The sequence below is a fragment of the Moschus berezovskii genome, chromosome 15, assembly GCF_049115385.1.
Source record: "Moschus berezovskii isolate FMDL1 chromosome 15, NW_MosBer_1.0, whole genome shotgun sequence".
NCBI lineage: Eukaryota > Metazoa > Chordata > Mammalia > Artiodactyla > Moschidae > Moschus > Moschus berezovskii.
In genome coordinates, this window is record NC_142474.1 from 24136851 (window position 1) to 24161380 (window position 24530).

Below are 24530 nucleotides of genomic sequence, written 5' to 3' on the forward strand. Positions count from 1 at the left end.
CCACAACTGGAGACTGGGTTGGCAGTGAGCCTGTGGGGTGAGGTGTTGGCCCCAGGCCCCATGCCTTTGGCTGAGCTACAAGATGAATTTAGGCAGCCTCATTGCCATGGCTCTATGCACAAGCCAGTAGTGGGTTCGGGTCACTGTTAATTATGGACGGTATCCACCTCTTTTGCCTGTGGCTACCTTAGACCTTTTCAAACCTCCACCTCGTGCGGGTGCCCAGCTTAGATGGCGCTATGGTACTGTCCTCTGTCTCCACATTGCTGCCAGCCACAGAGTCTGGAATCCATCACTATTGTTCGACGCCTGTGCCTTAAAGGCTCCCCTTCCCCCCTTTGGTGACCCAGGAGCAGTAGGAACCCTTTCCCTGTCTTTCTCTCACTAAGCCATTCTCCCCTCCCAGGTTCCAATCACGCTTCCTAAAAGTTAGTCCCTAGAAAATGAGTTAATCCCACCCTGTTCAAAACCCTCCTGTGACTCCCTGCAGCCCTCAGATTAAAGTCTCCTCTCCTGCACACAGCGTTTTAGGCCTCCCATTGCCTGGAAAAGACCCTGAAGCTGGGAAAGATTGAAGGCAGGAGAAGGGATGACAGAAGATGAAATGGTTGCATGGCATCAGTAACTCAATGGACATGTGTTTGAGCAAACTCCAGGGGATGGTGAAGGACAGGGAAGCCTGGTGTGCTGCAATCCATGGGGTGGCAAAGAGTCAGACACAGCTGAGTGACTAAACAAGTCTGGAAACTTCAGGAACACTGCTAGTAGGGCACCTAGCACATCCAGGCACTTAACAAATATGCATTTCCTCCTCCTTCCCTCAGAGACCCACAGAGGGGGGCTAGCCATTTTTTTTGGCAAGAGACAGTTGTGGAACTATGCTGTTCACTGCTGTACCCCCAGCACCCAGCAGTGGGCTGGCTCAGTAAGTGCTTGTTGACTGAGTGACTGACTCTGAAACTGAGTGACTGAAGTCAGCCCCATTAGAAGTTTGGGCTGGGGAGCAGGCCAAGCCATTGTCCTTTCTTAGGAAACTGATCCAGAGGTGTCTCTCCGCTTCTGTTTGGCCCTCTTGGGTTAGGGGGCAAGAGAAGTCCTTAGGGGGTGGGGTGGGGCTGAATCCAGCCTCTCCATTCTGTAGACAGGGAAACTGAGGCCTGGGGATGAGGGAGAAAGCCCAAGCAAGCGGGGATGGAGGGTGGATCCTGGAATCCCCAACGTGTCAGTCTGGGCTGGTGGTGTCCTTCTTATCACCACCCGCATGGAACAGATGGGGGAAGGGAGGCCAAGAGAGGGATGGGGCATGCTCAAGGTCACTCATGGTGTCAGGAGAGAGTCTGGATTGGTTCCTCTTAGGACGGTGGTGTTGACACCATGACGACTACTCTGTTGTTTCTGTTTCATGGGTGGGGGCGGGGACGGTCCTTCCTGCAGTGGCTGCCAGAACAAGCATGAAAGGGCAGGAGGGGAAGCAGGGTCTCCCGCCCCTCTGCTGCCCTCCTCCCACACCCCGGGCGCCCCGGTCGCTCACCCGGGCCCTGGGCCATGACGCGCATCAGGCGCTGCACCGACTGGAGCAGCTGGTGCTGCTGGCGCTGCAGGAGGCTGGAGTTGCTGCTGGCGGCGCGCAGGGTGCGCTCGAGGCCGGCGAGGGCGCCGCTCTGGCGGCCCAGCAGGCGCCGCAGCCGCTCCTTCTCGCCGCGGAGGCTGGCCAGCTCCGCCTGCTGCTGCGTCTCCAGGGCTTGCACCCGCGTCTCCAGCGCGCTGCAGGGAGGGGAGGGGGCGCACAGGGGTGAACCCGCCGCCCCCACCGTGCAGTCACACTCAAGGGCTTTCCCCTGGGTCCTCGGAGAGGTAGCGTCCTGCCTAGGGTTCCACAGCCGGGAGGTCCGTGCCCTCGGATAGTAGAGTGAGGAAGGGAGGAAAGACAGACCTGGCTCTGGAGTAGAATGCCTTAGGTCCGCAGAGGAAACAGGTGGGGTGGGAGGGACACACCAGCAACCAGGTATCTGTGATCAAATCCTAAATATGCGTGTCCTTTGACCTAGCAGTCCACTCACCAGAGACAACTTCCAGGGCGCATGGGCAAGAATGTCCTTTGGGGGAGTCGGTTGTAATAGGGAAAAACCAAACAACCAAAATGCACAACAGCCAGGAGTGGCTGAGACTGTTCTGTTCTGGTTTCCCTGGAAATGATCTGGAGCGGTTCTAAAGAGCAAGGAGGCTGAGCACAGTTGTGCAGAAGGGAAGAGAGACCAGGGACTTGGAGTGGCACATCACTGCCTCTCGTCTAACCCTGCATGCGAGAAATCAAAAGAGAAAGAAAAAGTAAGGTAACAATTTACTAATGTTGAGGGATATCGGGAGCTTATAGGAAGAGGCATGGCGAGCCATATGGAAGGACATGGTGGGGCCTGTGTTTATAGAGAATGTGAAAGAAAATCCAGTAAGTGCTGGTACTTCTGCGGAGCAGGTTTGAGTGGATCAAAATGGAAAGGAAGAGGTGGGTGGAGGGGGCCAACTTTCCCTTTCGTTTTGTACAAGTGTCTATTGTCTGAGGATATAATAAGCATCAGGCATTTTTGTAATGAGTTTATTAAGAAAGAAAGAAATTTGTGACTCAGCTTTCGCACTTCTGGCATTTTGTCCTACAGATTTGTTCACATGTGTGTTCAATAAGGTGGGAACAATAGTCATAGCACCACGTGTTGGAATCATAAGAGACTGGAACAACCTCAATACCAATTAACTGGGTACTGGGAAATATATCTGGGGACAGGCATCCAGTGGAACATTATGCAGCTGGAGAAAAGAATGTACAAGTGTGTCATGGAGTTATGGAACCATCTCCAGGATAATTGAAAAAAAAAGAAAAGAAAATACCATCATGCCAAAGAATAGTATGTTCCACTTGGGTTTAAAAAGGGTTAAAAGGGGACTAATGCATACATATGTGCCTCTGCTGCCAGTGGGTGGGTAGCTGAGCGATGAAGCAGGAGGGAGATATTTTCTTATGCACGAGGCTATGCCAACTATTCTCCAGTCTAAGAAAATGAGTCCAGCCAGGGCCGGAGGAATTTCCCTGGCCCCCAGATTATGCCTCAGGAAGAGAGAGGATTTAGACACACCTGGATTCTAGAATTTTAGCTGTCTCCGTGGGCCAAGCACGTATTGATGATACCCTCCATCTTCACTGGTTTCTGTGTGTGGTGGTCGCTCAGTTGTGTCCAACTCTTTGCGACCCCCTGTCAGGCTTCTCCGTCCATGGGATTTTCCAGGCAAGAATACTGGAGTGGGTTGCCATTTCCTTCTCCAGGGGATCTTCCCAACCCAGGGACTGAACCCGGGTCTCCAGCATTGTGGGCAAACTCTTTACCATTTGAGCCACCAGGAAAGCCCACTGGTGGCTCACTGGTCTAGGCACTTTAATTCAGTTCAGAGTCATTGGTAGTGTCCCAGTGCTTCCCCCTTCCCTTGGGGTGGGGAGTAAGAGTAAGGAGGTATACAAACTATCATTAGTGATCCCTAGATCACAGGGAGCTTGAGGATCCTTGTGTCCTTATCTTGACTCAGCATATGAGCAACAATAACAGCTCGTTCTGTACACAGGCCTGTGGCTGCTTACCTGTGTGGGTTTTGCTTTCTCCACCAGCCTGAGCTTGGCAGTTTTTTCTCCACTCAGCTCGAAACTGAGATGAAATCAGCTTCAGAGGTCCATGTCTCTGCCTTATCTGTACCCCAGGACTCTTTCTTTGTAATTTAAAAGGTGTTCCCTTTGTGTTTATTTGCTTACAAATGCTGAGACTCTCTGCTAATACAGGCAAGAACCATATCACTGTGGTTGTTTCTGGGAAGGAGAGGAGTTGGTAGGTGAGATTATATTTATTTATTTACAGATATGTAGATCAAATTAGGATGTACAGGGTGAATTGTATGGTATGTAAATGGTGGTTCAGAAAAACTGTTTAAATCTATAAAATAAATAAAGGAAGATAGAAAAGAAGGAAAGAAAGAGAGAGAGACAGAAAGAAGAGAGGAATAATCAGGGTGTCCCGAGTCCCAGGAAAATGCCTGTCTCCTGTCCCCACTCAGGACAGGGTGGTCAGGCACCATGCCTGCCTAGCCCCTAGCCTCAGCCTCAGCCAAGCCCCAGTGTCCACCTTCACTCTCAACTTTAGTCTGATCTCCTACCCTGGTTTCAGGCCTTGCCCTAGCCCTGGCCACGCCCCAGCTCTAGCTCAAGCCCTAGTGCCCCCTCACTCCCATCTTCAGGCCTGTACCTCTGGCCCTAGCTGCCATCCTGGGCACTAGCTCAAGTCCAGCTTTTAATTTTGCCCCCTCTCCCCCCGACGGAGCTCAGCTCAGACCGGTTCTGGTGCTCGCCCCGGATCCCCAGCCCACTTGGGTCCCAGCCCAGCCCTGGAGCTCAGCCCTGGTCCCTGCCCCTGCCCCATGTCAGGTGCCAGTGCCCACCTGTTGTGGCCCTGCAGCCGGTGGAGCTCATGGCCCTGCAGCAGCAGCTGCTTCTCCAGCTTGTTGGTGGACAGTGAGGTCTCCAGCAGCTGGATCTCCATTCGTGATGTCTGGTTCAGGACCTGCCCCGACAAGGGAGGTGGGGATGGGGGCTTTGTAAGCCCTTCTGGCCCTGCCCAGCAGCCATGCACTTGACTTCAGGCCCTGCCATTCCAGAAACTTGCTGACCTATTTACACCCTCTCAGTATTTCATTCACTCCCTCGCTCATAGACCCTAATATCGTGGTCCTTTGTTTCATTCTGCCTTATTTCTGGAAATTCTTTCCCAACCCGTGCACAGACCATGACACCCAACTAGGCTTGTGATTATCTTAAATTTGCTCTTCCTCATCCCTGTACATGGCAGTTCCATTCCTCCTGCCATGTATGTGGGAGGAATCACCCTTGACCTTCCCCCAATATCTAATCCATCAGCAATTAGATATTTGCTCCACCTTCCGAATGGTTACATGACCACTCTCCTGCCCCTCCATGACCCGCTTGGCCCTGACCCCCATCTCTTGCCCTGTGTCCTGTACTGGCCTCTTCACAGGGCTCCTTGTCCTCTAGAGCCTCTGTCTGCTTGGTAGTCTGGGGTAGACATTTAAAATGTGGGCCCTCTGCTCAAAATCCTTCTGTGGCTCCCACCTCACATGGTGGTGGCCGGCAAAATCCTGGAATGCCATCTGCCCCCATCACCTCTGATGCTGGCCCACCAGTCTCCCTGGGCCACTCCAGCCATACTGGCCTCCCTGATGTTCCTGGAGCTGGCCAGCTCTGTTCCACCTCCAGGCCTTTGCATATACTGCTCTCCGTGTTGGGAAGGCTGTTCTAGTAAGCCTGGCCCCAACTGTACCTTCCCAGTAGTGCCTTCCTGGCTGTATTGTCTAAGCTTGCAACTTGTCCCTCTTGCCACTCCTGGCACACACTCTCCACCGGTCATCTCGTCCTTGTTATTTTCTCCCTAGCACTATCACTGTCTCATACACATGTTATTTATCCTGTTTGTTTTCTTGGAGCTCATTAGAAGGAAGCTCCAGTGGGGTACGGATGCATACCTATTTTATTTACTGCTGTAAACTAGAACCAGGTATCTCCAACAGTGCTTGGAACATAGTAAGGTTTAAGAAACATGTGGCCCTTTGTCAACTGTCTTTCCAGCCATTCATTTACTCAGACTCTCACTTATATTCCTGTCCCTTTCCTTCTCCCTCTCTGCTGCTCCCTGTGGCCTCCTCTTTCAGAGTTATTGTCCCCCTGAGGTCTAATAAATAGGTCTAATTTGTTATCCACATTTTCCTGAAGCGCTGTGAGCCCCCTGAGGGCAGGTGTGTGTGTGCTGCTGAATCTCAGCTCGGACTGGACACGGGAATCACAGAGGCAGAAGAGCCAAACCCAGTGTCTACCGTCCGCCCTCTTCCTGCTCTGGGCTCATGGCCTGGTGGGAGACAGTTCTGTGATGGGGTCATCAGGGAGGGGTCCCAAGGGGCTGCAAGGTCAGAGGAGGTTCTGACCTTCCTCAGGGACAAGGGTCAAAGCAAGATGACTAGGGTTATGAGCCAGCCTGGCCAGCCACAGTGCCCCCAGTACCACCCCCTCACCCTCTAGTACCTGAGCCTCCACGTTGGTCAGCTTGCGGGTCTGGGCAGTGGTCTGGGTCAGGAGACTGGTGCCCAGCTCCAGCATGGTGGCTGTCTGGTTCTGGACCATGTGCTGCTGGGCCTGTGCCAGCTCCAACCTCAGGTTCATCTGGATGTACCTTTCCAGCTGTGAGGAGATAGACAGTGTGCTGGGGTCATGGGTAGGGGCTAAGGGAAGCTTCCTGTCCCTTCCATATGTCCCTTGGAAGGACACAGAGCAACTAGGGGAGGCCTTGATGCCAGGTCAGGCTGCCATCACCTCTTGCTTACTCTATTTGTTGTTTTCTCCTCAACCTCTCTGCCTCCATTCTTGTCCCATACACAGCCTATTCTCCACTCAACAGCCGGAAAGATCCTGTTAAACTGAAGTCAGATCACACTTCTTTTCCATCCAGAGCCCTCCCAGGGTTCCTATCTCACCAAAGTCTTCCTTGGAAATGTCAGGGAGGAAAAGCAAAAGTCCTCCCTGACTGCAGGTGCTTTTATGACCTGTCTCCTGCTAACACTCTGGTTTCCTTTCCTAGTCTCCCTCACTCCACTCCAGACACCTTGCCTCTGTGACACCCTTCCAACACAGCAAACATGGACCTACCTCAGGGCCTTTGCACATGCTATTCCCTCTCGTCTGGATCCTACCACCCCACACCATCTACAAGGCTCACTCCCTCATGTCATTTCAGTTCTCTTCCAGCCCCTTATCACGCCCCAACTTTGCATTACATATTTATTTGTTTATTGCCTTTTAAAACTTGCCCTTGATGTGTCAATGCCATGAAGCCAGGAGCTTGGTCTTGCTGTCTACTTTATCATATCTAGCACAGTGCTTAACATACAGTGGGTGTTCAGAAAAAAAAAAATGTGTTCAATGAGTCGCTAAGAGGGGAAACAGCAAGTGTTATCATAGTCCCCAACATCATGCCCACGACCTAGCTTCAGGACTGAGCCAACAGCGGGAAGAGGGGATGCATCTTTCCCTATACCGAAGTTTGAAAGTCCATCCATCAAACTGGACTTTTATTTTCTGGCCCTCTCTGTCTGTGAAATAGAGTTGAACTGGCCAGTCTCCAAGGGTCCTCCCAGCTCAGATGTCTTGGGATCTGACAAACTAATGTTCATTTCTTTGACAGGGCTGCTCTTTTTCCCAAGATCAGGAGAAGCTGGTCTGGCATGAGACCAGGATCAAATTGCAAAGGTGAACGGCCTGTTCTCAGGGCTCAGTGCCTGAGGACAGATAGCCGGCACCCCTCCTCCACTCGCTCTCCATTGGGCATATTTGCTGGCGTCTTGCCACCATCTCGATCCCCCAGCTCTGGCTCCTTCCCACCCCCTGTCACTCAGTCCCCCAGGAGGTCCAACAGGGCAGCGCCCAAGGTTCCTGGGAAGCCTGGTGCTTCCCAGGGAGATGGGGTGACCTTGTCTGGGGGTCAGGCTTCAGCCGCTTCTTCCTTAGTCTTCACCTTGCTTCCATCTCAACCGTCTGCTCCCATACCTCCCTCACCTCTGTGCTTTCTAAGGGGCATGGCTCATTGTAGTGCAACGTCACATCCTGAAGGGGGCGCAAGTGGTGCGATCAGAGCCTTGCTTCTTAAAGCGCGTCTTTGGGGCAAGCATCACCAGGGAGCTTGTGAGAAATGCAAGTTTCTAGGTCCCGGATCCAGACCTACAGAAGCAGAAATTCTGGGCTGAGACTCAGCCAACTGATGCTTGCTCAAGTGGAGAGGTCACAAAGGGGACTTGGGGACCAGGGAGATAAGTGTGCCTGAACTTCTCAAGCCTTTGTCCCTTTGACCCCTTCTTTCCTCTCCTGCCCCAACCTCTGCAACAGGCAAACGTGTCCAAGGGTCTCTAGCTAAAAATTAAAGAAAACAAATAGCCTTGAATCCACAGATTCCCTCTATCTGTGTCTCCAATTTCTCTGCTCACCCCCAAACAACATAACTTCTTGAACAAATTATCTACATTTTCCCCTCCCTCTCCATGCTTACCTTTAAAAAAATAATATTATTATGGTGTTCTTCACACACACACATTCACACAGCATAAATAATAGTATAATAAAATCTGTGTATTTACTACACTCAAGAAAAAAAATACAACCCATATGGTTGAATCCTGTGCACCACTGACCTGTCCCTAGTCCTGGAGAGACTCTTTAACACACCTTGTTGTAACTGTCTTTGACAAGGGTGGCCAGTGGACACTTCTGTGTCCTCAGCTTACTCTCTGTCTCAGCAGCAGTCACCCATATGGCCACTCGCTTTTTCTGGAAGTACTTCCCAGGTATACCCTCCCCTAGTTTTCCTGCTCCCCTCCCTATTCCTTCCCCCTCCCCTCCCATCACCCCCTATCTGATTCCTTTTTCAGGCTTCTTGGGGGGCTCTCATGCCCTAGTCCTGGGCATTCTCTCTGTAGGTCACAGGTGCCTAATGGGGGACCACAGGGCCTGTGAAGAGAATTCAGGGGGTCCACGAACTTGGGTGAAAGAATAATTACAATTTTTTTTGTTGTTCACCAACCTGTAATAAAAATTTGTCATTTCCTTGAATTATGAGCCGAAGTCCCAAATCATAACACTGTTAGCTGATCCTGTAACTGGGCTTCCCCATAGCTCAGTTGGTAAAGAATCCGCCTACAATGCAGGAGATCCCAGTCCAATTCCTGGGTTGAGAAGATCTGCTGGAGAAGGAATAGGCTACTCACGCCAGTATTCTTGGGTTTCCCTGGTAGCTTAGATGGTAAGAGTCCACCTGCAATGTGGGAGACCTGGGTTCGATCCCTGGGTTGGGAAGATTCCCTGGAGAAAGGAAAGGCTACCCACTCCAGTATTCTGGCCTGGAGAATTCCAAGGACTGTATAATCCACAGGGTCGCAAAGAGTTGGACACAAATGAGCGGCTTTCACTTTCAGTTATGAGCAGAGATTCCAAATCATAACACTGTTAGCTGATCCTGCAACTTCATTACCAACAGAAATCACAAATATTTCCTATCACAGCATAGATATTACAGTGTCATAAAATACCGATCATGACTTCAGAATAATGGACATTCTCAAACCCACCACTGGGTAATGTTACAACTACAGCACGTTATAATCACAGTGTCACTAGGTGTTCTCATTTTATGCATTTGAAAGCAATATTCTGGACTTCTCTGGTGGTAGAGTGGATAAGAATCCGCCTGCCAATAAAGGGGACACGGGTTCGATCCCTGGCCCAGGAAGATTCCACTTGCTGTTGGAGCAACTAAGCCCGTGTTCCCCAACTACTGAGCCTGCAAGCTCTAGGGTCCACAAGCCACAAGTACTGAGCCCTCATGCTGCAAGTACTGAAGCCTGTGTGCCTAGAGCCCATGCTCTGCAACAAGAAAAACTACCACAATGAGAAACCCAGACACTGCAACTAGAAAGTAGCTCCTGCTCTCCACAACTAGAGAAAAAAAAGCCTTCAGGCAGCCACAAAGACACAGTGCAACCAAAAAAATACGTAAATTAAAAAAAAATTTTTTTTAAAGTGATATTCTGAAAAAGTATCCATAAGCTCCATCCAGGACCAGAGGCCCAAGTCCCCAAACAGACCCAGAAAACTTGCCCAATATCACCAGGTGAAGGCCTGGATTCCAAGACTCCCTTCCCAGGGTGCTCCTCAGGTCTGCACAGCAGGGCTGGGGCCTCAGGGTAGCTTGGGGTCCTCTCTAGTAATGGGAACCCCCTAAGCACTCTTATTAGTCCCCTATTTGTTCTGTGGCTGCAAATGGCTGGGTGGGTGAAGGCCACCCACAGCTGGGACCCATCACCCAACTTTCCATGCCCACTCGTGGGCTTTAGGATGGTAATCTGGGCAAGAAGGGTCCTATTTCAGCTAGTCTGCAGCTCTGATGAGTAATGTTAGCCTGTGTGTGGGGTTTGGGTCTAGCCCAGGGCTCAGGTACCAGCTGGAAGGGTGGGAAGGGAAAGTCCTCATGGAGGGGCAGACCCTGGATGGGATCTGCCCCTGCCTCCCAGCCCCACTCAGGACTAGACCTGCCCATTCTCTGTCACCCTCCTGCTGGTCAACTCTCAGGGCTGAGATGGGAAAGAGGGGGCATGCATCTTTGTCAACTCCCCCCCTCAACCCGCCGCCCCCAGCCTGCAAAGAGGCTGATCTTTGGCCCTTGAGGTGCCCAATTCTCCCCTTGGCCCTGAGTTTGGTTCTGGCTCTGCTACGCCCTAGCGTGGACCTCTAACAGTTGAGGGCTGCCTTTCCCTGAGCTTCACTTTACCAACCTGTGACACAGGACAGTAAACCCTGCTTCTTTTGTGGGAGGGAACATTTGAAAAGGGCCTTGAAGGAAAGGAAACAGTTTTGATAGGCAGAGCCTGGGGAGGAGGTGGGGGACTCTGGATAGAATACAGCTGAGCACATAGGCAGGAGAGTCTCAGTGGCCAAGGAGATCTGCTGAAGTCTGCTTTTTTCCTACATTATCTAAATGAAAAAGACTTCATCTGGTAAATGGATAAGCAACTGTGGCCCACTCATCCGATAAACTCTACTCAGCAATAAAAAGGAATGAATTACTGATGCATTCAACAGCATGGAGTCACCTCCAATTAGACTGCATTGAAAAAAGCCAGACTTAAAAGGCTACAGACTGTAGGATTCCATTCATATGACTTTCTGGAAAAGTCAGAATCACTTTTTGCTAGAGGCTGAGGCCCAGGGGTGGGGATTCACAGCAAAGGGACACGGGAAATTTTGGGGGGTGTTGGCAATATTTTGTATTGTGTGACGGTGGTTACATGACGATATCCATTTGTCAAAACTCATAGAGCTGTACATTAAAAGGGTGAATTTCACTGTATGTGGACTATATCTCAATATAAAACAAACCCACCAACCCAAGGTTCTATAAAATGTCCCATATAAAATATGTGTTGTAATATATGTTATATATAAATATGGGCCTCCCTGGTGGCTCAGATGGTAAAGAATCTGCCTGCAACGCAGGAGACCTGGGTTCGATCCTTGGGTTGGAAAGATTCCCTGAAGAAGCGCAGGGCAACCCACTCCAGTATTCTTGCCTGGAGAATCTCATGGACAGAGGAGCCTGGCAGGATACAGTCCATGGGAAATGTATGTTATAAATGTGTTTCCTCGAACTAATCCCTCACCTTCTGAGTTTTATTTATGTAGTCAAGGAATTATTTCTTGAGCACCTAGTATATGCTAGATCCTGTATTAGGTACTCAAGAATAAGGAATGAACAAAACTGGCAAGCTTTCTGATTCCAGGACACTTCCTTGACTATATCAGTTAAATTCCAATAGTGACGAGTGCTACAAAGAAAAGACAGGGTAGTGAGTGGGATCAGGGGCATGTTTAGCCACAATGGAAGGGAAATGCTCAGCAGAGGGAGCCATCTGAGCTGAGCCGATGTGAAGAAACCAGCTGTGGGAAAGTCAGGAGGAAGGGAATTCTAGGAGGGAAAGGCAGTGCACAGGCCTTAAGGTGGGAATGTGTCTGGTGTGTCAGAGAATCAATAAGATCAATAACAATGATATGTCCTGCCTGTCTCTTTCATAGAAACGTATTGTGGGATGGTGGTTACATGACGATATCCATTTGTAAAAACTCATAGAGCTGTACATTAAAAGGGTGAATTTCACTGTATGTGGACTATATCTCAATATAAAACAAACCCACCAACGCAAGGTTCTATAAAATGTCCCATATAAAATATGTGTTATAATACGTGTTATATATAAATATGGGCCTCCCTGGGCCTCCCAGGACAATGATATGTCCTGCCTGTCTCTTTCATATTTGGGAAAAGCATTTTGTCAACTAGAGATAAAAGCCAAGGCAGAAAGAAAGAGCAGTGCCTTATATATGATGAGCCTGGGTTTGAATCACAGCTCTTTAGCCTAATGGCTCTGTGACCTTGGGCTATGTGACCTTTCCCTCTTTGGGCCACTTCTCTAGAATGCAGATAATCATAGCTCCTATCTCCAGATGGTAGGGAAGATTCCAGACATGATCCATTTAAAAGGCCTAAAGCATGATTACATAACTGACACATGAAAAATTCTGGTATGTCTGTAAGTCTGTATCAGGGGTTGCCAAGCAGCTGTTGAAAAGAACAAGGTTGGCCTTCATCAGGAGCAGACGTGAAAAGATGTCCTAGACACACTCTTGAGAGAAAAAAGCAAGATACAGAACATTACCTACGGTGTGGGCCCATTTGTGCGTAAGAAATCCCAGATGATGTGCTTTCATGTGTACTCAGATGAAGGTCTAGGAGACACAAGCTTGTAACCGTGGTGCTTTGCTTCAGGGAAGGCAATTACAATGGTGGTGATGGTAATGTTTTGTTTTTTATATTCTGTGTCTCTAAATTGTTTCCATTCTACAAACACATAATGTGATTCTATTCAGGCATGCTTCCTTTTATCATGCTTTGCAGATATTGCCTTTTTCTTCTTTTTAACAAATTGAAGGTTTGTGGCAACTCTGTGCCAAGCAAGTTTGTTGGTTCCATTTTCCCAACAGCATTAACTAACTTCATGCCCCTGTGTCATATTTTGGTAATTCTCACAGTATTTCTTTTTCATTACTATTATATTTTTATAGTGATCTGTGATCAGATCACTACATCATAGTAATTACATCAAAGATGTAATTACTACAAAAGATTATGACTCGCTGAAGGCTCAGATGATGGTTAGCATTTTTTAGCAATGAAGTATATTTTAATTAAGGCCTGTACTTTTTTTTTTTTAAAGACATAATGCTATTGTACACTTAATGGACTACAATATAGTGTAAAAACAACTTTTGCAATGCACTGGGAAACTAAAAAATTCATATGATTCTCTTTATTGCAATATTCACTTTATTTTCAGCAGTTTGGAACCAAACTCTCAATATTTTCAAGGTCTGCCTGTACAGATATAATTATTATAATATTGAAAAGCCAGTATGTCAGCCAGGCATTCTTAACGGCTATTCCTGGATCCCTGAGGGATCTGTGAATAGAATTCAGGGAATCTGTGGACTTGGATGGGAAATAGTTTTGTTCAGTTTGCTTTTTATTTTGCTAATCTCTAACTGAAGGGAGCTTTTCCTACAGTGATGAAAATAGGCCACAAATTACCGCAGCGGTGGGAGTGCGCGTGACTGTCACCAGTAGACATCACAGATAATCCCGTGTCTCACTCCAGTGGTTGTGGACATTTATGACATACTTTTTATACTCATTACAACTTCAAAATGATGGAAGGGGGACTTCCTGGCAGTCCAGTGGTTAAGGATCCATCTTCCAAGACAGAGGTTGTGGATTCGATCCCTGGTTAGGGAACTAAGATCCCACATGTCATGGGGCAACTAAGCCCGCACAGTGTAACCTCTGAGCTCACATGCTCTGGAACCACAACTAGAGAAGCCCAAACGCTGCAATGAAGATCCTGCATGTCGCAAGACCCAACACAGCCAAAAAAAAAAAAAAAATGACAGCAAGTACTAGATCCACCAGAGGTCTTGTTATTTAATAGATTAATACAGAAGTCCTATATGACTGAATCACACATCTGCTCTTTTTTCTTTTAATTTTGTTGTTAATTGGAGTATAATTGCTTTAGAATGTTGTGTTAATTTTTGCTGTACAACAATGTAGATCAGCTCTATGTATACATATATCCCTGCCCTCCTTACTGTCCCTTCCGCCCCATCATTCCACCCCTGTAGGTCGTCACAGAGTGCCAAGCTGAGCTCCCTGTACTATACAGCAGCTTCCCACTAGCTCTCTAATTTACAGATGGTAGTGTGTGCTACTCTCTCATCACACATCTGTTCTGAAAAATATTTGATTTCTGTATCTCAAGGCAATTTGTTTCCTTTGTAAATCTAGGCATACACAATTTTTTTTTTTTGGCTGCGCTATCTTCATTACTGCTTGCGGGCTTTTTCTCATTGCGGTGAGTAGGGGCTACTCTCAAGTTGTGGTGTGTGGGCTTCTCATTGCAGTGGCTTCTCTTGCGCAACACAGGCTCTAGGCACACAGGCTTCAGTAGTTATGGCACAAGGGCTTAGCTGCTCCAAGGCATGTGGAATCTTCCTGAACCATGGCTCAAACCCAAGTCGCCTGCATTGGCAGGAGGATTCTTAAATACCTGGACAACCAGGGAAATCCTGAAGCATATAATTATATATGTTTAAAGACATTCTTCTGAGAGAGGCTGTAGATCTTTATCAGATGCTGGAGGGACCCAGGGCACAGGAAAGGCTGAGACTCTGAAAACCCCTCCCACACACATCTCTGCACGAGTGGACACCTAGTGGGCCACTAACTCCGGGTGCAGGGCCTTTGCTAGCAATTCTTCTGGTGCCTGGAAGGATGTCTGGCAGTTTCTAGGTGTTCCATGAATATTTGTTAAGCTGAATGAGTGGATGGATTGGACATCTCCCCTCCTGGAAGAATTAGCTCTGAAATAAACTACCCCATGTAGATCTGTGGTGGAGCCACTGGAAAACAGAACAGGAAAGGAGAGAAGTGCTTTTATAAAACCGTGGAACCGCAGCCTGAGCTGCTGCACGGCTTGCCACTTTTCACCTCTGTGCCTCCATTTCGCCATCAGTAGATGGGGTGGTAACAGTACCACTATGTGGGGTTGGAGAGAAGAGGGAAGATGTGGACCTCGTAGAAAAGGCCCCGGGCAAATAGAGGCTCAGACACGCAGAGTCTCTTTCCTGATGTCACCCAACAAGTTGGCTGTTGCTGGCTTCACATCCAGGTCTGCTGATTTGAGAGGCCGGGAGGTCAGATCTGGTGAGCAACAGAGAAACTCTGAGCATATGCTCCTATCCCCCTGCTTCTAGTCTATAACAATGTCAGCTCACTATTCCATACCCTGCATCTTTTTTCTTAATGTAACTTGGAGATTGCTCTATGTTCATCCAGAGGAATTTGCCTTGCTGTTTGAAGTGCCCTACTGTTTGCTCCTCTGGTTCCCTATCGCTGGGTCTGCAGGTCGTTTCCATCAGGGCTGCTGGGAACATCCTGCCGACTTGTCACTAATCCCTCTGCAAGGCTGCTTGGGGATAAATCCCTCAAACCATAGGAGCCGCTTTAAAGGATAGGAACACTTGAGATCTGGATGAACTGCTCTGGGCAGAGGGTTGTGTCTGTGGTTCTCACACTGCGTTTGGAAGAGAGATGCTGGGGTCTGGCCACGGAGCCAGCATGTTACCTACTCAAATCCTCCAACACACATCCACATGCCCCAATCTCAGGAGCTTCCAGAGCTTCTCCTGTCAGCTCTCTTCTGAATTTCAGGTCTGCCCACAAGGGTCACCTCCTCTGATGGCCACCCCATCAAAAGCAAGTGCACCCCCAGCCCTACTACACCGCCCATGATTGTGGTTTCATCACAGGGCGTCACGTGTCTGAAATCACTGCAGTCGTTTCCTATTCGCCTCTCTCCCCCCATGGGAATGTCAGCTGCAGGGGCACAGGGGTGCCCTGTTCATGGCTGCACCCTCTGTGCCTCAAGCAGTGCCAGGAGCTATACCAACTCAGTGACAAATAAGAGGGGCTCAGTAACTATTTGTTAAAAAAAAAAAAAATAGGTCCGTTCTATGTAAAGGGCACCAGATTTCCATGGAATATTAGTTTGGGTGCTAGAAATAAGTTTAGACACTCTGACTCAGCCCCAGCTGCCCCACTGGATGCCTGTGAGAGGCATGGCCAGAGGGGTCAGAGAGTTTGGAGAGACCACTAGTCCAAGGGCAGGAAGAAAAGGGGAAGCTGGAGGGAGGGGAGAGGAGCAGAGGGAGGCTCACAGCAAGAGAGAGAGAGAGCCAGCTTGGGGCATCTGAAGGAGAAAGTTCCAGAAACCTGACACAGTCTTGGGGCTCATTTGTCTGTTGAGCAAACTCATTCAGAAGCGCTGGGACCCATGCGGGGCACTGGGGGGAGAGCAGTGACTAGAGGAGTCTCGTTCCTGCTTCAGAGGTGGTGCCAGGCATGGCCCTGAGGGCCTTATTTGGTCGGTTTGGATCTTGACTGTCTCATGGCCCCCAGTTCACAGCCAAGGAAAAGGAGCACAGAGAAGACGAGCCCGTTGCCCAAGTCTCACAGCTTGTGAGTGGCAGAGGCCGGCTCGGGACCAGGCCTTCGGGCTCCCAAGACCATGGCTGTCACCACTTCAGTGGGCTGCTTGTGGCCTTCAGACTCCAAGGCAGCCCCAGTGATGTCCTCCCCTCCCAGTTCTCATGCCCCCATATCATCAGACTGGCCAGTGTGAACAGCAGGATACTGTAGACAAGGTGGTGGTGAGCTGTGCTGACGTCATCATATTGTGGCATCATCACATCGTGGCTTCCACTTTGTCCCTCCTGAATCTCTTGCTCTGGAGGAACTCGACCACCATGTCTTAAGGACCCTCTCGCAGCCCTGAGAACCCATCTGGAGAGGAACAGAGGCCTCCCACCATGGGCCAGTACTGCCCTCCCAGCCACCTTAGAGGCTGATCCTCCAGTCCCAGTCGAGCCTTCAGGTGACCACAACCCCAGCTGACACTCGAGTATAACTGCGTAGAAAAAAGACCCAAGTCAGAGCTACCTTATTAAGCTTCTCCCGATTCCTGACTCCCAGAAACTGTGAGAGATAATAAATGTTTGTGGGTTCAATTAACTTACTGAATAAAAGTGTGAAAGTGTAAGTGTTAGTTGTTTGGTTGTGTCCGACTCTTTGTGACCCCATGGACTGTAGCCTGCCTGGCTCCTCTGTCCATGGGATTCTCCAGGCAAGAATACTGGAGTGGGTTGCCATTTCCTTCTCCAGGGGATCTTTCCAACCCAGGGATTGAACCTGGATTTCCTGCATTGCGTGCAGATTCTTTACCAAGCCACCAGAGAAGTCCAGCTTGCTGAATGCCTTAGGGAGACTTGCTGTGCCATGCTAGATAAGTACTGTACTGCTTTCACAGAGGTCACAGAGGTCAGACACTCTTGCTCACAGGCGGCCCACCCCTCTTGCCTGGCACTGTCACCTCCAGGCTACAGTTTCCCAATGGAACTAACTAGTTTCATTTTCCCAATGAAACTAACGTTGTGTCTGTGGACTTTATGGCCAAGGTTGGCCCCTCCTCTGCCCATCTCCAGCCCCTCCCATCCCCTTGGGCCCAAACAGGTCCTGACCCCTGGGCTCAAGGCAGAGGGGATTTGCCTTGCTTTTTTCAAGCAGCCAGGCCCAGCCTTCCTCGGCTGTTTTCCTCCCTGCAAAAGATTCTGTTGCTTTCCTCCTGGGTCAGGGCTCAGCGGAGAGAGTGGGCAGGGAGCCAGGGCTGGAGAATGTCATGCACCAACAGCCTGTAGAGGAGGGATGCGCTTTTCAGCTCTTAGCTTAAGTTGTAATTCCCGGATTCCCAGCACAGGCCTGGCTCCGCCAAGCTTCCAGCTGCAGCGCTGAGTCTAGCGTGGGCCTGGCACACGGCACTGAGAGTCAGGCGCTGGTTCCATCACTGCTTTGCTGTGTCCTTTCTGGACCAGTGACGGAGCTTCTCTGAGCCTCAGTGTCCTCATCAGAAAATGGGGCTGACTGATTCCTCCTTGCAGAGGAACTGGTGTGGGCCCCTCTGCCACCTGGATGTGGGTGCTTCTCGCCAAATGGGGCAAGGCAAAAAGGGCGTTGGCCTCAGTTGTCCCTTTATGGTTGTTTGTGTCCAAACCTTGATCTTGGAAGGACTGTCAACAGTGAGGGCCAGTAGATGAGTCCTTCTTACTCTCCCAAGTGTAGGAGCCGGGAGTTTAAACAACAGGGTGACATTTCTTGCAGTTGCTTACCTCCCTGCCACTTGGGCATCAGCCCTTACCTGGAGTGGGATGGTGTGTCCATTTTGCTTGTCAAATGTCTACTTAGTGCTTATTACATGCTGGACGCTGTTCTAGCCACTTTGTGTGTTAAATCACTGTTACCACCCTCTGTGGTAGGAGATACTATCAACCCATTTTGAGGCACAGAGAGGTTAAGCAGCTTGTCCAAGGACAAACAGCTCACCAGAGGCAAGTCCAGGCTCTCTGGGAATGATTCTCTTAGGCTACACTTCAAAGCTGGCGTGACTGAAGTGACCACGTGACAGCACTTCCCCTCCACCACCGCCCCAGCTCCCTCTGGGGGAAGGGAGTCAAGTGTGCTCTAGATGGAGGGAAGCCTTGCTGGAGTATCTCCCCCAGGCTTTCCTGTCTGAGGAACTCTGGTGGGTAACTCTGCCCTCGTCTTGTCTTCCTCCTCTGCAGCCTGGAGGAAAAGAGCGATTGCTCCCCACTTGACAAATGAGTTTAAACCGAGACCCAGAGAGGCCAAGCGTTACCCACAGCTGGTAAGTAAGGAACTGAATCCAATGGCTAAGCTCTTTCTACTCACCCATCACTGGTGGGCGAGGCCGACCCTGAAGACAGGGTGACAGGGATAGGACCAAGGTCAGGCAAGGAGGAGAGGAGCAGGTCCAGATGTCCATAGCCACTGCCCATCACTGGGGGTGGGACAGAAAAGTGGCCATGTCAGTTTCCAGCACCCCAGAGTGTCAAGAGCGGGGTAAGATCTGGGGAGGTTGGTCTCATCTGGGCCACATCCTCTTAACTCTCTGCATTCCAGCCACTGTGAACATTTTTCATTTCCTCGCAATCCCTTTGTTCTGTTCCACCTCAGGGCCTTTGCACTTGCTGGTCCCTGTACTTGAAATGTTTTTCCTTTCTTTTCCTTGCCTAAGAACTCCTAATCTACTCTTTAGATCTCAGCTCCGTTCTTCTTCCTGGAGTCATTCCTCCATCGAGGTTGGGCCCCTTGTTATTTACTCCTAGAACAGGTGAGCCCCTTCTTCACAGCATGTATTAATATCATGATTGATCAGTACACATGAGAAATTACCAGGTTAGTGTCTTTGCTGCTGCTTCTGGAGGCAAAAGACCAAGTCTTCCTTGCTTACTGTTGAATTTTCACCATCTGCACAGTGGCTAGCATGTAAGCTCACAGTAAACATCAGTGGCTGCTGCTTACGCTTAGTCGCTCAGTCGTGTCTGACTCTTTGCGACCCCGTGGACTGTAGCCCATCAGGCTCCTCTGTCCATGGGATGCTCCGGGCAAGAATACTGGAGTGGGTTGCCATGCCCTCCTCCAGGGGATCTTCCCAAGCCAGGGTTAGAACCCAAGTCTCCCGCATTGCAGGTGGATTCTTTACTGTTTGAGCCACCAGGGACACATGCCTTTTTCATGAGTTCCCTGAAGTGCTGTGTGTCCTCTCACCACTAGGAAGGAGAAGCAAAGTCGTCCCTAACAATGACCCTGGGGTGAATGTAGTCAAGTCCCTCCCCCCACCCAGGGGACCCATCTGTAAAATGGGCAGCAGGGAGAGGCAGTCTGTGTAGTGATTAAGAGTGTGAGGTCTGGAACCAGCTTGCCTGGGTTCAAGCCCACTTCCCTCACTTCCCAGATGTATAAACTCTCTGGGCCTCAGTTTCCCCACAATAAGTGGGGATCATAACAATCCTCACCTTTCAGGATGTCATGAGGTTTAATGTGTCATGATTGTAAAACATGTGTACTAGTGCCTGGCACAGAGACAGTACAGTGTGTGGAGTCGCTACAACAATGCAGTGGCTCCAGAAGACAGAAGAAGCGATAGCAGAATTTCTGATTTCCCTACAAGCAGATGTGGTGCCAGACACGCTCCCAGACCTCAGTTGCTGCTGCTGCTGCTGCGTCGCTTCAGTCGTGTCCGACTCTGTGCGACCCCATAGACGGCAGCCCACCAGGCTCCCCTGTCCCTGGGATTCTCCAGGCAAGAATACTGAAGTGGGTTGCCATTTCCTTCTCCAATGCTTGAAAGTGAAAAGTGAAAGTGAAGTCGCTCAGTCGTGTCCGGCTCTTAGCGATCCCATGGACTGCAGCCTACCAGGCTCCTCCATCCATGGGATTTTCCAGGCAAGAGGACTGGAGTGGGGTGCCATTGCCTTCTCCCAGACCTCAGCAGGCACTGGTTATTTGGGCCTCACAGCAAACTCAGGCATGTGCTTACCACGTTCCCAGTTCACAGATGGAAAAACTGAGACTCAGGCTTTTCCTATATTTGCAGAGCTATAAATCTCACAGACACAAGGTTGAGCGAACAAAAGCAAATTGTAGAAAGAGATGGACAGTGTGACCACTTATACAGGATGTGGGTGGGACCTGGAGTAAGGGCTCAGCAACATAGAATTCACAGTAGCTATCTCTGGTGGGGGAAGGAGGTAGGAGGGGGAAGGGGCTTAAAAGGATTGGTAAAATTTTGTTACTTACGCTGGGTTTTAGAGACAAGAAATTTCATATGATCTTTCTCTCTACCTTTTCATCCATCTGAAACATTTCAGTAACCATTTAAAATGCACAGAATGAGCAGCAAGGAAAAAACCAAGGGATAGTGATGACAATGAATTTTTTTTCCCTCTGCGTCTTCACACAATTCCATATTTCTCAATTGTTGCACTCTGAAAATTAGTCAAAAGCTGAGGAACACAACTAGGGCTGTTGGCAAGAGGTAGATCTGGGGTTGGACCCCAGGTCAGCGTGACTCTGGAGGAAGAGGCCCCAGCCCTTCATCTGCAGCCTCTCTCCAGCTCATCTCTTTGCCTGGGGGGCCCACTTACAGCTTTTGCAGAGCTTTCCTGTGGGGGTTCCCCTCAGCTGCCTGGGAATCACCTTCCTTCCTTCAGCCTCATTTAGCAGACCAACGAGTGCTGGACTGAAGTCAGGAGTGAAGGGCCACCAGTCTCCGCCATGCTAAGCTTCCGAGGCTCTGTTTCTCTGTTCAAGGGACGTAGTTTTACTTTCAGCCTCAAGCCCCAGCCCTCTCCTCACCTGCCTGCCTACCCCAGCAGGGCTAAGCAAACACTCAGAGGCCAGAATCTAAGCAGAGGTGCAGGCTTAAGGGCAGACCTGGGGCCTGTTTTCTTACATTTCCCGCTCAAGGAGAAAAGGGGAGAGAGGATCTGTGTATCTTCCAGCCCAGGCTGAGCTCTGGGGACCGGGAGGAGAGAGCCAGAAGTATAGGGCCAGCCAGTTCCTCTGGGGAATCCCGCGTGAGGGGCCGCGCTGCCGCTGCTCCCTGCTAATCCCTAGGCCCAGGGCATCTGTGCCAGCTGTTTCTAGGCTCCCTTCTTGGAAAAGGGAGAAGCATTCTTCCAAGAAGCAGATGCTGTTCTCCCCACCCCCTTCCCCAGCCCCGAACTGTCTAGAGGAGCCAGCAGTGAGGTTAGGAAATCAAACCCCAAGACATTTTGTTCGGCAACCGAAATCCATTTCTTGTTTGGATAACCAAAGGCCGAAAATGCCAAGAATTTACGGGCAGCCTGGGGAGGCCAGGGCAGTTGGGAGTCCTGGCCAGTTTGGGAGGATCTTGGGCTGGGCCAGGACCCCACGCTGTGCTCCCGCTGGACACACTTCTGACCCACATCCAGCCAGGCAAGGCCTTAGGACCACTGGGCTGAGGGGCTGAGTTATTCTGAGGTTTGACGTCAGGGTCCCAGAGAGAACAGCAGAGGCTGGGGGGCTCCTGTCCAGCCCTTGACCCTTCCCTGCTTGGCTTTGGGCACAGAAGGGGAAGAGAAGGAGGCCCCAGCTGAGCCTAGCTGGGAGTGGGGTGCTGGCCAGAGTGCCTCTATGTCCTCCAGTCGGATGGAGCATGCAGACACCCTGGGAGGTAAAGGCAGCAGAGAGGGATGGCATAAGAGAGAGCTAGGGAGACACCAGCCACACAGGAGAGGGAATGAGAGCGACGGGCACCCACAGACTTAGAGAAGGTGAGTCGAGCCCCTGTGAGAGCCACAGGAGAAGAGACAGAGAGACACAGAGAAAGAGGCGGAGACGCAGGAGGACAAACAGAGGGCTAGCTGTTCTTGAGGTGAGAAAGTAGAGGGCTCCCGGGTTTGGGGCCTCAGAGTCTGCCCCTCGCCTGGGACCCTGGAGACTCAGCGGAAGCTCTGCTGCCCTCAGGTGCTGAGGGAGGGACAGGAGCCTGGGGACCTGTGTTTCCTCACGCTTCTCATGAGCCGAGGGCTAAGTGTGGCACTTCCTGACTGAGAGGCCTGGGGCTCTGGGGGATGACAGGACAAGCGTGGGTCTTTATTAAGCACCTGCTCTGGGCGGATGCTTTCCGGGCACTGCCTCTCTTAACCCCACATCAACTGTCAGGAGTAGGTGCTTTCACTCTGTTGTCTCACACACACAGCAAGTATTCCTGAGTCTGCGGTTGACTCAGGAGCCAGGCACTAACCACTGGGATGCACAGCCCAACAGGGGATGCCTGCTCTCCAGCTGGCTCTGACCCCCCACCCCCCGTTCCCCACAACATTCCTGCTGCAGCTCTTCACCCAGATGAAGGAGTGGAGCAGAGCCAAGAGCTGATGTGCAGCCCACCGAGCTGATGTCTCCAGACATGAGTCACTGGGGCCGAGGCTTCCAGGAGGAGGGGGAGGGGGAGGAAAAGGAGACCAGTGGGAGGAAGGGAAGGGGAGGGGTGTGTGTAGGGGAGTGAGGAAGGGGGAGTGGGAGCTGGGATGGGGCACCCCCATGCACCCTGAGCACAGGCGGAATAGCTGGAAGGAGAGAGTGGGTATTAGGGAATTTGGGATTCTGGAAGGGAGCACCCCATTGTCTCAGATCTGGCCTCCCCCACCTCCTTCACACCCTCCAGAGTTGTAGGAAGAACCCAGACTTTGGAGAAGTGGACTTTGGGTCTCCCTGCTGTGCCATTCTGGCAAGTTCCTTCCATTCTCTGGCCTCTCAGTTTGCTCATCTGTACACTGGACTGGAAACAAGGAGAGGGGCTGGGGGCATGAGGGAGGGAGGCTCTTCTCTGTATCTTCCCAGCTGAATGAAACTTGCTGAGAGCTCAGCCTGGGAGGCCAGTCTTCCCCAGTCATCCCCGGTGGCAATGGTGATGATACTATTTTAAAGCTCATTTTTTTTTCTCTTCTGAGAGATTGTAGCAGAAGCCAAAAGGAGGCCCTCAAGTGTCAAAGACTCTGAGATAAGCCCAGACCAGGAGAATGCATGAGAAAAGAGCCAGAGGAAGGTCATGGTCACAGAAGGTAGCAAGGATTCCTGACTGGAGGGAGAGAGATGACTGTTCAGGAGGCTCAGACCCCTGAGCCAGGGGCTCCGTGTCTTATCTGGGGAAGGAAGGACTCAAGAATTTCAGGATTTGTGTTTCTTTCCGGGGAGAGTTCCTCATGGAAACAGCCGACATTGATTGAGATTTTACTGTGTGACAGGCGCTGGGCCAAGGACTTCATATGCATTATCTCATTAAACCTTCTTAGAGGTAGGGAATGTGGTCACTGTATTTTGTTGGTGAGGAAACGGAGATTCAGGGACCTGAAGCATCCTGCCATCGGTTACACAGTTAGAAAAGAGCAGAATGAATCTCGAATTCAAAAAGCTGGGCTCCAGAGTTGGGGCTGTTACCTTCCAGGCTGTGCTGTTGCCTAAAGAGGTGATGGGACCCAGAGAACAGTGACTGCTGATGGGGTCTGAGCTTGGGGCAGGCTCTACTGGCACAGGGTGACCTGGCAGTAACCCAAAGACCAAAAGGGCTGAAGGGAACACTCAACCCAGGCGTACTCAGGAGATGGCAGGACAAGCCTCTGCTTGGACCCCAACAGAGATCGGGTAAGACCGGGAACTGCAGAGAACACCAGCATGGACAAGTGACATTCCCTGTCCCAAGTTACCTGCCACCCTTGGATTGATTTGACCAGGACCAGTGGTGCAGGGCTCCTAATTCAGCTTCAGATGATGCTGAATTAAGTAGTAGCCAGTTGAGCTACCATATCCTTGCCCAGGTGAGTTACCATACAGCCGAGAGGGGTGAGTTAGCGGTCTCCGTGATCCTCGCAGCCAACCATCTATTATACTGTTGTTGTCTCCACTTTGAGGAAGGGAAAACCGAGCCGTGCTCATCCACAGCCACGTGGCAAGTAAGTTCTGGGCTGGGATGTAAGCTCAGATCCACCTGATTCCCACATGGGAACTCTTCAGCCCCACAGTGCTCCGTGGTGAGCCCTGCCCAGTATTATCAGGCTATGTGGACAGATATCTGGAGAGGACACTCCACTGCCAGATGAATAGGTGAGCTGGTGACCCACTAACCTGAAGCCCACTGGTTTAAATCCATCATCTGGCTCAACCAATGTTATCCAAGCACCAGGCACCCAGGGGAGTTGAAGATGGATGAGAGGGTGAGGCTTGGGGTAGAGAAAGCAGGTGCAAGGTGAGAGCAGTGTCCAGGAGAGAGGTGACAAGAGCCAGGGCAGTGAGGAAGACAGGAGGATGAGCTGAGAAGCTGAGGGGACAGGATGGTTGGACCTG

The 24530-nt window shown here is 50.5% G+C and overlaps 1 protein-coding gene across 1 annotated transcript in view; it reads right to left on the reverse strand.

Annotated features, from left to right (window-relative positions):
- Positions 1-24530, reverse strand: part of ANGPT4 (angiopoietin 4) — a 52285-nt gene that overhangs the window by 23725 nt on the left and 4030 nt on the right. Inside the window, exons 3-5 of the mRNA XM_055434671.2 lie at positions 6125-6280; positions 4474-4595; positions 1532-1764 (exon numbers count right to left, since the gene is read on the reverse strand). Of these exons, the coding sequence (XP_055290646.2) occupies positions 1532-1764; positions 4474-4595; positions 6125-6280 (511 nt within the window). The remainder of the gene's footprint in view (positions 1-1531; positions 1765-4473; positions 4596-6124; positions 6281-24530) is intronic.